Genomic DNA, 12626 nt, shown 5'->3' with positions numbered 1-12626 from the left:
ACAGGTCGAGTATCCCGTATCCGAATTATTCCGAAAACCATACATTCCAGAAAGTGAAGAATTTTTTTTTTGGGGATAAAAACTCACTGGGGACATATGTAACAGCACTGCTGAGGACATGACATGTAACTGGCACTATATATGTACAAGAAAATGATTGCTTGGCATTCAAATTCAGTATCTGAGATAGTTCACAAATTTTGTTTCATGTTTTGAAACCTTGTTTTTTGAACAAATAAAATATATTTGTGTGTATTTTATGTGGTAATAAAATATATATGTGTGTATTTTATGTGTTTATACAGCATAAATGCAAGATACTTCAAAAAACATCATTGAAATATTAAAATATTCCGAAATACGGAATAATCCGTTATCCAAAATTCTCCTGGTCCCGAGCATTTTGGATACGGGATACTCAACCTGTATAACCAGTAAGAAGTGCCCCAGCAAAAAGAGTTTCTTTGTTTCCCTTGCTTCATATTCAGTTTAAACTCTAGGTGAGCACCGCCAGATCAGATATTTTTGTAAATCCAATTGATTTATGCATGGATAGGGTTGCCATAGCAACGTCATAAATATCTATTTTTTTACCATTTCTGGCTCAACAAATTATTGTATTGCTAGTGCGGAGTAACAACCCCCCTCTTTTTTTGTACAGGGAATATAGATTGTAAGCTCAGCTGGGGCAGGGACTGATGTGAATGTTCAAATATTCTCTGTAATTCGCTGCAGAATATGTATGCGCTATATAAGAAACTGTTAATAGATAAATGTGTATAATTATTATTAGAACTTTAATGCATTTATTTACAAGTTATCTTTTATGCTACATCTCTACTCCACGGTCTTGCTGCATTGTTTATATGAAGACAGCCATCATTTTATAGATATACACTACTACATTAATACGGAGTATTGCCTGCTTTCAAAGCCATACATATGCATTAGTATGTGATCTATCACACCTTGCTGACATCATTATGGTGTGCCGTTTAGCACAGCTTCTCTTTAGTATAATAACTTAATAAAAGGCAGAATATCATCCAAAACTATTCATCAGTACAATTTAATAAGGATATTAATGCCCCATACACATTAGAGGTTTCTGATCTTTCACAATATCATCTGTACACGCAATATTATTAACAAAGCACACTTCCGAGTGTCGGTAACGATCATTGATGTCTACTGACCATGTTGGTCAATTTGGTTATACAGCCAAACGACCGCATGTTCAGTGGGTCCCAGTGATGTAGTAGTAGTAGTAGTTTGTTTATTTATAAGGCGCCACAAAGTGTCCGCAGCACCGTACATAGCAAACAAAAAACAAATTACAAGGTAACGTACAGGGTGTGTTGATAAAATACAGCATAAATAGGGGTATAGCTGGTAGAACTAAATTGTCGAGGAGACTGAAGATGAAGTAGAGGAAGGGAAGAACAGGGCAGGAGTGCTGGTAAGGTAAAGAGTTAGGGTGAGTACTTGAGGAAGGAGGGCCCTGCTCATAAGAGTTAACAGACTAAAAGGAGGTGGGTGGACGAACGAAAAACAATAGGATAAGTAGGAACAGATGGGAACGGATGGAGAGGGAGGGTAGGCAGGATAGGAGGAGCGAAAGAGGTTAGGAGGAGGAGGGATAGGCTAGTCGGAAGAAGTGGGTTTTGAGGGAGCGCTTTAATCAAGGGAGCGCTTGAATTAAGGGAATCAGAAAGCCTGATGGGTGGCGGGAGGTTGATCCAGTGCAGGGGTGCAGCGCGAGAGAAGTCTAGGACACGGAGGAAGGCGGCGGTCGGCGGCGGAGCGAAGAGGACAGGAGAGAGTGTGGATAGAGATCAGTGAAGCGAGGTAAGGAGCGGTGGAGGAGGAGACAGCCTTGTAGGTGGTGGTGAGGAGTTTAAAGAGAACTCGGAAAGGAATGGGGAGCCAGTGAAGAGATAGACAGAGGAGGGGGGGGGGGGGGGGCGGTAGAGCGGCGGGAGAGGAAGATGAGCCTAGCAGCAGCGTTAAGAATGGATTGGAGAGGGGCGAGGCGGTGGAGAGAAGGATGTTGCAGTAGTCAAGGCGGGAGATGACAACAGAGTGAATGAGAATTTTGGTCGCGTCAGTGGAGAGGAATGGTCTGATGCACGAGATGTTGCGGAGGTGAAAGCGGCAAGACTGTGAGGGAGCACGAATGTGGGGGGGGGGGGGGGGGGAGAGAGGGAGGAGTCAATGATGACACTGAGGCAGCGTGTTTAGTTGGTGGAGGTGATCTCGGTTTTACCAATGCTGATGGAGATAGTGGGAGAAGAGGGGATGTTCAGGGGATGTCACTGAGTGCTATCATTTACCTATATTGTTCATTGTGTACACTCACTATCAGTCACCCACGGCTGATATTATTAAGTATTTATTGGCGGCAGCCAGGGTTCCCTAGTTTATGGGGCTTAGGTGGTTTATCATGGACTCTCAAGGTTAAGCTGCAGTATTACATAAGCATTACAATGTGATCACTTGGGAAAACCAGGTTCCCGCTTTATTGCTATACTAAATGAGGAATGTTTTTATTTAATAAGCTACTGCCCATCGTAGAGTGCAAGCAAAAAACATATTCATTGTAGCTTATCTGAAAATGATAATAATAAAGTTACATACAGAACTTATGTCCATCATTCTTAGAGGTGCAAGTAACCACAGACCTATGAGCAGGGGTATTTTACATGCCTCCCTTTTCTGACCAGCAGAATGATAAGGCCGATGTACTCAGTGTAAGATTGAGGGCCACATTTGCCTGCAACTGAAAATGATCAGGGCCTATAGAAAGGAGCAGATGTGCTTTGACCAGGGGCGTGGTGCAGGAAGCTTAAAAATGCTGCAAACCTCTAAAAATTCAACATTGTTAGGTTTGGCCACGCACCGCATATGCGCCAAGCCTTGGAATGACGATGTGCTTCTATTGCATTGCCCTCTGAGAGGGATTACATTGCAACCCTCCAAGCAACCCCGCAGGGCAGGACGTGCGTAACTCAACCAAAGGCACGCGGTGGCTGAGTAGGCACTGTGTAGTATCGGAGCCATATCTGCAACTCATAACAGCCTGAGGATTCATATAGGCCTTATACACAGGTGCAGCGGTATATACTGATAGAAATGTGGTGAGTTTTGATGAGAGATGTGTGGAAAAGAGCCTCACCTGTCATAGAATTTTTTTTTTTTACTGTAAAAATGATTATTATTATAATACAATAAGATATTTCGGTACTTGTTTGGTTTCACGGCGGCAGCATGGCCGTGTGCTACTTCCGGGTCAGCGTCCTGTTCATACCCCCACTATCCACGTTGGCATGGAGTTGATTAGTGCGGGAAGTGTAGCAAGCCACTGAGCCTGCAGCGTAGGTGAGCGTACCAAGCACCGCAAGGGGACACAGACCCGGAAGTAGCGCGTGGCCATGCTGCCGCCGTGAAACGAAACAAGTACCGATATTTCTAATATATTCTTTGTATTTGTTTTTTTTATATACTTAATATAGTCAAAACTCCGGCTAGTACTTGAGTATGATCAGAGAGGTTCTGCCTCACCTCAGTGCACGACACTGTATTTGATGCATGCGCAGATAGGACTCCGGGTCCTAAACCCTGAAGTCCTATTACCATAAAGGACAGCTATTACCACAAGCTGTTCTTTGTGATTTTTTCCTGCATACACCGGTAATATACGTCAATATGCATATGGTGAGCTGCAATATGCACCCCATGCAAAACGCAATGCTTAATGCATCTGCTCCCAGTACTTTGTAGGTGTGGCCAGTGCCAAGTGGGCGTGTATACCCCCTACACCATCAGCCCCAACATCTCCCTAAATATGTAGAAGCAGAAACTTTGCATCACTGTGTTAGTATCACAGGTACTACTGATTATGGTACTCCTCCTGATTACCAAAATTGCAAAGATTGCATAAAGGTGACAGTAACTGAGTGGATAGCTAGGACACCCTCCAATCCAGACACCATGGCCTGTAACATACATGGATCCGGCTGTATATGGTGGAGGTCCCAGTGCAGAAGCAATGGCTATACGCTGGTCAGAGAAAGTAGCAGTTTATGTAAAATGACAACAAAAGTGACATCTGTGTTATCAGGGAAATATTTTACTCATGTTAATGGTAATACACATATAAGTGCTTTCAATTACCATCGAAGGATGCCATCAATGGTGATCCTGCAACCAGCAAAAGTGACATCTGTGTTATCAGGGAAATATTTTACTCATGTTAATGGTAATACACATATAAGTGCTTTCAATTACCATCGAAGGATGCCATCAATGGTGATCCTGCAACCAGCCATCGATAGCCATAAACTATTTGATGGATAACCATCGATAGTTTTAGCTATCGATGGTCATCTATTATATTTGACAATGGCCCGTGGGCCAATCAGTATTCGGGGGCGGGCTCTTCCGGGTGTGGGGGGGCGGAGCTATTCTCTGTGTCCCGGCACCTTGAAAAAAAAAAACAGCAGAAACATTGGTTCTCCTTTGCCATTGATGTAGGGAAACCATCTGGTTCTCCCACATTGATGGCAAAAGTATTCGACATCAACCATAAACCATTGATGGTCGATGGCCATCCCTAATTGTGCCCACTTGCAGGAGGGGAGCACAGTCTTCTCAGGTGCGAGAGATGGCGTGTCTATGTCAGGAACCAGGACAGTAGGCAAGTATGATATGAACTACACCCTGAAGCACACAATGGTTATCACATTTCTTACTTGGCGGATCCATGCTTGCTCCCAGTAGATCCTGACTGACTCATCGCTGCATCAGCTGCAAAACAAAATAATGAGATGTGTTATCTTTGGAAGGCTAGCAGTCACTCCATTACTGCCTGATTTTCAAGTTTTTGTTTGGTCTACTGATATTTTCAAGTTTTTGTTTGGTCTAATGATACCTTACTCTGCCTGCACTAGAGCACAGGTTCTCAAACTTGGTCCCCAGGACCCCACACAGTGATGTTGTGCAGGTCTCCTCACAGAATCACAAGTGAAATAATTAGCTCCACCTGTGGATCTTTTAAGATGTGTCAGCAAGTAATGAATGCACTTGCCAGGTGCCCTGGAAAATGTGAACTCTGTGGGGTCCTGAGGACCGAGTTTGAGAACCCCTGCACTAGAGGATCTGGCTTCTACAGGTAGAGCCAGTTGTTTGTCCTGATCACTCATCTGATCTGGGGCCAGTAGGTGGCCAAACAGTTCAGATGATGGAACTTAAGGGCCTTATTCTGTTTGGTGCGGTCTGTTCCGAATTTTTTCGGAGGGCGCTTTTTAGCTATCTGTGCATGCGTAGGCAATGCAATGCGCATGTGCAACGTACTGTCTGCGCACTCGTTCTCACCAATACGTCTACAAATATGCACCGAACTCCCTCGGGACATATGGGCGTAATATAGACGGCATGTGGGCGTACACAAGGGCGCGGTTTCAAAGTGGGCAAAACTGGGCGTACACGAACAGTGGTAGGCGTGCATTCGGAACGGACACAGAGTGCAAGCGAACCAACATGGCAGAAATCTGCGGAGTCCATAAGCAAGTTTCAGTTCTCGGAGAGCACTGGTTCATGCGCTAGGCATTCGGATCGCCCAATAAGTACTGCCGCACCTTAAACACTCGCAGCTGACCACAATACAATCCACTCCTCTACTCATTAGTGATTAATTACACTCTTTTCACAGGTTCAATTGGAACCACTAAGACAGGTAAAGGGGCAACAATGAAGTAATAACACTTAACATGATGTAAGGGTTAATCTAAAGTGCAAGTAATGTGTTTAATTATCAATTAGGAAGTAATTGATTACATTTAAAAATAATCTATGTGTTAGGAGGTAGGCTAATTGGATAAGTGTGTAATGTTGCAGAAGCATGACTTCCGAATAGATTACGGAGGTAATCAACTCGGTGCGTACCATAGCTTCCCATCCATTTGGACGCAGTAAGGCCGTGCAGAATCTTTGAGTTCCCACCGCACACGCACGTTTGGATGCAGTCTGAAGAAACTCACTCTTCTTAGTGAGTCTGTCCAAACGGATGAGGACGACCTGTGGGCGTGTGTTCTTAGAATGACCGCCGTGCGTGGCGTTCGGTCATTTCTGAAAGAATTCGGATTGGACCGCCTCAACCAGAATAAGGCCCACAGAACACTGGTTTCCATTTGATTTTTTCTTTTTTTTGCAGGAAAAGATTAATTTTAGATTCAAACACTTTTACATAATTTCATGTAAGTATGTATACTCTGTAATGTTTACATTGTCTTGAACTTTAAGTTAATGTGTTCTAGTTTTGCCTATTTATTTATGTACTCTGTAATTAAACAATGTGGATCCCTGGTAGTTCATACTTACCTTTCTGGGAGAGGGCAGTCAGATGGGGGGGGGGGGGGCAAAAATGGCACGATTTGCGTTATTTGACCCACGGACCCCTCCTGTTAAGAGTGGGTTAGGGGTGTCACGGGAGCCGGCCGGCTTTCCGGGAGGGTTGACCATCTTTCTGGGGTAGGCAACCCTGTGGTAATTCCATTTACATGAAGAATAATAATAATAATAATAATAATAAATAATGGACATTACAGACGGTATATCATTGTCTGCATTGTTCTTCGTACTGCAATGTAGCGCAGCGGTGTTTACCAAATCATTTCCTTTCCTGTTTTGTGTTTGAAATGCCAAGTTCCACTGTATAATTTCCTGTAATTCATTATTATATGTTTGTATCACCCATATTTATCTTCATAACCATCACATTTAAGATTTCCGGAATAACTTCAATTGGTTGGTAAAACATTTTAGCTAAATATGTACAGTATTTCCAATTCCAATAGAAAACAATTCTCTAAGGACAGGGAGCTACTGTATGTCATACAGTAGTTGCCTACCTTCCTGCATTCTGCAGGAGACTCCCTGAAATAAACTAGAGAAAAAGTCAATCGCACAGGTAAATAGTTAGAAAATATATTAGTTGGACCCCCAAATATCGAGTAAATAGCAGAATTTTATTGAAGGGTTGTGCTACCACTGGACATTGTTTTAGGCAAAAGAGTTATTTGCAAGGGCAAAAGTAAGAATAGTCACTTTATGGTGCACCTAAGAAATGGACACAGATAATACATAACTTTTAATTTAATTGCTATTAAAATAGGTAGCGAAATAAGACACTTAAGACGGAATCGGTACATCTGTCAGAATGAACTTAGGTCTACAGTCATTAGGTCGACCCCACTAGGTCGACTGGCAGGAAGGTCGACCTGATTTAAGGTCGACATGGGCCAAGGTCGACATGACTTAAGGTCGAATTTGCATAAAGGTCGACATGAGGAAGGTCAACTGGTCATAAGGTCGACATGGGTTTTTCACTGTTTTTTGATCCGAATGTCGACACAGTCGACATGGACACAGTTGGCAATGAGAATCGGACCCTCGCATCGCTCGCAATGCTTCGGGCACGGTGCCTCGCTGCGCTCGGCACACTATTTTATTCTCCCACCACGCCCTAGTGGATGGTAGGGCATGAAATACCGCCTGTCAGCACATGTCGGCTCAAAAAACAGTGAAAAACCCATGTCGACCTTATGACCAGTCGACCTTCCTCATGTCGACCTTTATGCAAATTCGACCTTAAGTCATGTCGACCTTGGCCCATGTCGACCTTAAGTCAGGTCGACCTTCCTGCCAGTCGACCTAGTGGGGTCGACCTAATGACTGTAGACCTAAGTTTATTCTAATAGATGACCGCTTCCCCTTAAGACATACAAACATAATCTGACACAAACGTGTTTTAAAAAAGGATATTTCTACCCTTACTTGTTATTAAACAAAATACAAAGTTACCATTTACTTAACATATTTGGGTTGTGGGGCCCTGCGAAGTAAGGGTAGAAATATCCTTTTTTTAAAACACGTTTGTGTCAGATTATGTTTGTATGTTTTAAGTGTCTTTTATTTCGCTACCTATTTAATAGCAATTAAATTAAAAGTTATGTATTATCTGTGTCCATTTCTTAGGTGCACCACAAAGTGACTATTCTTTCTTTTGCCCTAGCAAATAACTCTTTTGACTCCCTGAAATAGCAGCAATCTCCCTCTCTCACACATTAGTCTAACAATCTCCCTCATGTCACCTAGCCCGCATTACCCGGTTACATTTTGGGGAAAAAGGAATGAGAGAGAGATACATTTACATTGAATCATCAGCACCATTTCCCAGCACTTTACCAAGTATAGTAGCTCTTACCAACTGCTTTCGGGCTCATCTACATTTGGATATACTGTAAGTAATTTTAAAAGATTCCTCTCAGATATAGCAGTGAACACCCACACTTCTAGGTGCCACGTTTACAATCTCTTTTCACAATCTCTCCATATATGGAACTAGACATGCCCTTTGGGAGGAGCATAACACGCCCCTTCAAAGGGTCACTTTGCAAAATTCTTTTACCAACTATAATCTCCCTGAAACTAGTTTTCAAAAGTAGGCAAGTATGCTGTATGTCTGTAATACGACCTATGGCACAACGTGGCATTACTGTATTATATCTTTATAAACAACTTCTAAATGAAACAGTGCCACTAATATAGCTAGTAACTAACAAGTATTCTGCCATCATACAGCAACATCCAGAGCCAAGTGAATATCATGTTCGGTAATTTTGTGCAGATTAGGCACATATAGTATAGTACACCCAGGTAATATCATTATTGCAATGATCTCCGTACTGTTTTATTGCACTTAAGATAGTCAGCAGTAACACCTTCCAACTATTATAGCATACCGAATGATTTCATACTGGGTGATTTCAGGGCATTTTCTTATCGATCTGACTAGACTAGAAAATGCCCCTACATCGCTCCATGCATAGCGGCCATAGTGATAGCGATACGTGGCCCCGCGCGTCACTATTGCCCAGTGATTAATATCCAGTATGCTGGATAAATCTACTTAATAGCCGGTGGGTGATATTAAATAAGCTTCAAGCAAGGCCGGTGAGTGTCCCCATTTCTTCTGTATACATTTGGAAGTACCTGGACATTTGGGACTTTCTGGATTATGGTACCCTGGTAGATGGTGAGATATTTGGAGAGTGCATACCCTCCAACATGACCCATTCAATTAGGTACAAAACGCTCTTCTCCTGGACTTCTCTGCCATTGGCAGTTACAGATGTGAGCCTGCACCACTGTCCAATATTCAAAAAGGGAGACACACCTACTGCCACCTCAAACATCACTGTCCTGGACTCACTGGCAGTTGATGTGACCACCCTCTTTGAATTTTGGACTGTGCTGGAGTCCAACCTCTGTAACTGCCACTGGCAGGGAAGTTCAGGAACAGAGCATTTTGTACTATGATTGCCATCACCTGGGGGGAGCTAGGTAATTGATTAGAAATGTGGCAATCATACAGTCCAGGAACAGAGCATTTTCTCATGGAGAGGGTCAGGTAGGCAACCCTGCAAAATAATAATAATAACAACATAAAAGGGAACGCTATCTTCTAAGAGGAATGTATATATTTTAATGTAACAATACCTAACATAACACACTAAATATTATTAAATCATAATTATATTGTTATTGAAGGATACATTATTAATAAAAACTGGTACAGAGATTGGTGTGTGCTCTAGTTAGCCACCTGTTCATAAACATGCAATGTAAAGCAGCCCATACACGCTGCTTTGTGGGCGTGCTTTCCGTGCTGTACTAGCACGGATCAAATCGCATTGCATTGCATGTGCACACGTTGTGCATGCAATGCGATGCGATTTGATGAGAACTAGGTACAAAAAGTATGTGCAAGCACATACTTTTTGTACTGTGCGATGAGGTGCGCGGGAGCGCGCACCTCAAAGCACACATCGGGTCAGCTCTCATAGCAGCGTGTATGGGCTGCTTTACTCCTATCTGGACTAGGACTTTACGCAGCCTAAAGCAGCCCATACACGCTGCTATAAGGGCTGACCCGATGTGTGCTTTGAGGTGCGCGCTCCCGCGCACCTCATCGCACAGTACAAAACGTATGTGCTTGCACATACTTTTTGTACCTAGTTCTCATCAAATCGCATCGCATTGCATGCACAACGTGTGCACATACAATGCAATGCGATTTGATCCGTGAGAGTACAGCACGGAACGCACGCTCACAAAGCAGCGTGTATGGGCAGCATTAGTTACTTAGGGCCTTATTCTGATCGGTGCGGATTTTACTGCATGCGGTCGTCCCGCCGATGGTTATCGTCTGCGCATGTGCAGAGGTCACTCTGCGCATGTGCAGGCGATTTCGCCGCACGTATTCTTCAGACGCCGCACAGGGGGCGGAGAGGGGCGTGAAGGGCTACTTAGCCTCATTACCCTATGCATACGCCCCGCGTTTCATGGGCGTTCCCATGCAAACGCGGGGCGTATGCATGGTAATGAAGCCGTGACGCATGTGTAGGGGGTGGGCATCTGACATCGCCGGATGTCAGCTGGCCGCCCCCATACATGATTTCATACGGACAAGTGTCCGTGTGGTCTTGGGTGGCGGGAGCTGGTGGAGCGTGCGGCCCTGCATTCGATGGTCGGCGACCATCGAATGCAGGGGCTGCTCCCAAGATGGAGGAGGCGTATCCCCGTCCACTTTCATGCGGACCGCCACATATCCGCGTACGGACGAAAGTGGCGATCCGTATGGAAGGCGGGGATTCGCCTGCACGGTCCTGGCCGCATATTCTGATCGGGCCGCACCGATCAGAATAAGGGCCTTAGTGACCATAGGAGTCCTGCAAAAATATGGAGCGTGAGGAATTATCCGGTATGGGTGATCCTCGGGTTATACACATAGTACAGGTTATACCTGCAAAGGTAGTTCATGGTAGCAGCCGGGAGAGTCATAGTAATGGTAAGCTGTATAGAACTGAATTGTCAGACTTTTGTATCACACGAGTAGGATTGTGCCATTTAACCTTGTGATCTACTCACAGCTCACTTGTGTTCTCCTGCTGAAAGGCACCAGCCTTATACAGCACTACCCATTCTTATTTCTCACCTTTGAGCTAAGTGTTCCTATTGTAAAGATGAGGGCTCTGTCCACATTCCATGCATTCCAAGCAGTAAAACTGGAAAAACTTGTATAACTTTATACGATGACATGAAATATAACAGCATGGAAGGTTGTAGCAGTGTTTCCTGTCAATAAGGGTTGGGATCATTTAGTCTACAGCATGATTGTCGACAGTCATTAGGTCGACATGGGAAAAGGTCAACATGTTTCTAGGTCGAAAGGTCATTAGTTCGACAGGTCGCTATTTTGACAGGTCATTAGTTCGACAATGTTTAGGTTGATATGGGGTTTTTCACTGTTTTTCGACCTGAATGTCAACACAGTCGACATGGACACAGTTTAAAGTGCACGGCTGCGCTCGTTATGCATCGGGCATGGTGCCTCGCTGCGCTCAGTACACTTTTATTCTCCCACCACGCCCTAGTGGATGGTAGGGCAAGAAATACCGCCTGTTGGGACATGTCAGCTCAAAAAAACAGTGAAAAACCCCATGTCCACCTTTTGACTGTCGACCTAGACACTGTCGAACTAATGACCTGTCAAACTAATGTCGACCTAGACCCATGTCGACCTAATGGTGTAGACCAAATGACCGCATCCCCATAGTATAGCTTTGTTGCAATAGAACATCTATATGAGTCTAAAGCGGAGTACGCATTAGATAATATTCACAATGATTTTGCAGATTCCGAAGGGTCGGAACATCAAAATCGGAATATTGTTTGGTATTTATGCTTGATGTCGCTGGTAATGCGATATCCCGAAGGAGGACATCGCTAGCTAGGGTCTTGCTGTGGAAGATGTCGCTGCGTACACATATCCAGCTTTAGGGCATATTTATCAGTTTTTGGGAATTTTTACCATTAAATAACATCTATTATTGCCTCTATACCTGGCTATTAGAGATGTTTCAATCTCTAGCCATTATAACACATCTGACAAAATATTGTCCTTAAAATGACTTTAATCTAAGGATCCTAAACCTCTCGGGCTTACATACAGTATACCGCTTTCACAGCAAAACCACCAGGTTCAACCTGGTTTCAAGATACTGTACATCACAGCGGCTTGAAATCCCATTCACACCACAGACTGAACCCGGGTTATTGCAGAGTCTTCCCTTCCCTGCACTTGGAGATGGCATCATTTTCCCAGCAGTGGTGATCCGGCTCTCTGTATGCTCTCAGCGTGACCCAGGTCAGATAACCCAGTTCACATCCTACATACCACAGACGACCCATGTCAGTGCCAAGTTCAACCCAAGGATCGGATTCCCAGTAACCACCACCTGAGGCTTAGGTCCACACATGAAATAGGTCAACATGACTAAGGTCGACAGGGTCAGAAGGTCAATACAAGCATTAGGTTGACAATGGGAAGGTCAACAGTCAAAAGGTTGACATGAGTTTTTCAAAAATGTGTGCCAACAGGCGGTATTTGCTACCCTGCCATCCACTAGGGCATGGAGGGAGAATAGAATAGTGTGCGAGAGTAGTGAGGCACCGTGCCCGAAGCATGGCGAGCACAGCTTGCCATGTGAAAGGGCACGGTACCC

At 44.1% G+C, this 12626-nt stretch overlaps 1 protein-coding gene across 3 annotated transcripts in view; it reads right to left on the bottom strand.

Annotated features, from left to right (window-relative positions):
- The window catches only part of EPS8L2 (EPS8 signaling adaptor L2), a 192228-nt gene that overhangs the window by 67473 nt on the left and 112129 nt on the right, over positions 1 to 12626 (bottom strand). For all 3 annotated transcript variants that reach the window (XM_083165378.1, XM_083165379.1, XM_083165377.1), the window contains exon 2: positions 4752 to 4806. In XM_083165378.1, the coding sequence (XP_083021504.1) occupies positions 4752 to 4795 (44 nt within the window). In that variant the 5' untranslated portion in view covers positions 4796 to 4806. The remainder of the gene's footprint in view (positions 1 to 4751; positions 4807 to 12626) is intronic.

This window comes from Crinia signifera, chromosome 11 (assembly GCF_055691185.1).
Source record: "Crinia signifera chromosome 11, ASM5569118v1, whole genome shotgun sequence".
Lineage (NCBI taxonomy): Eukaryota > Metazoa > Chordata > Amphibia > Anura > Myobatrachidae > Crinia > Crinia signifera.
Note: the sequence above shows the minus strand (reverse complement) of the source record. Positions and strands in the feature narration are given on the sequence as shown.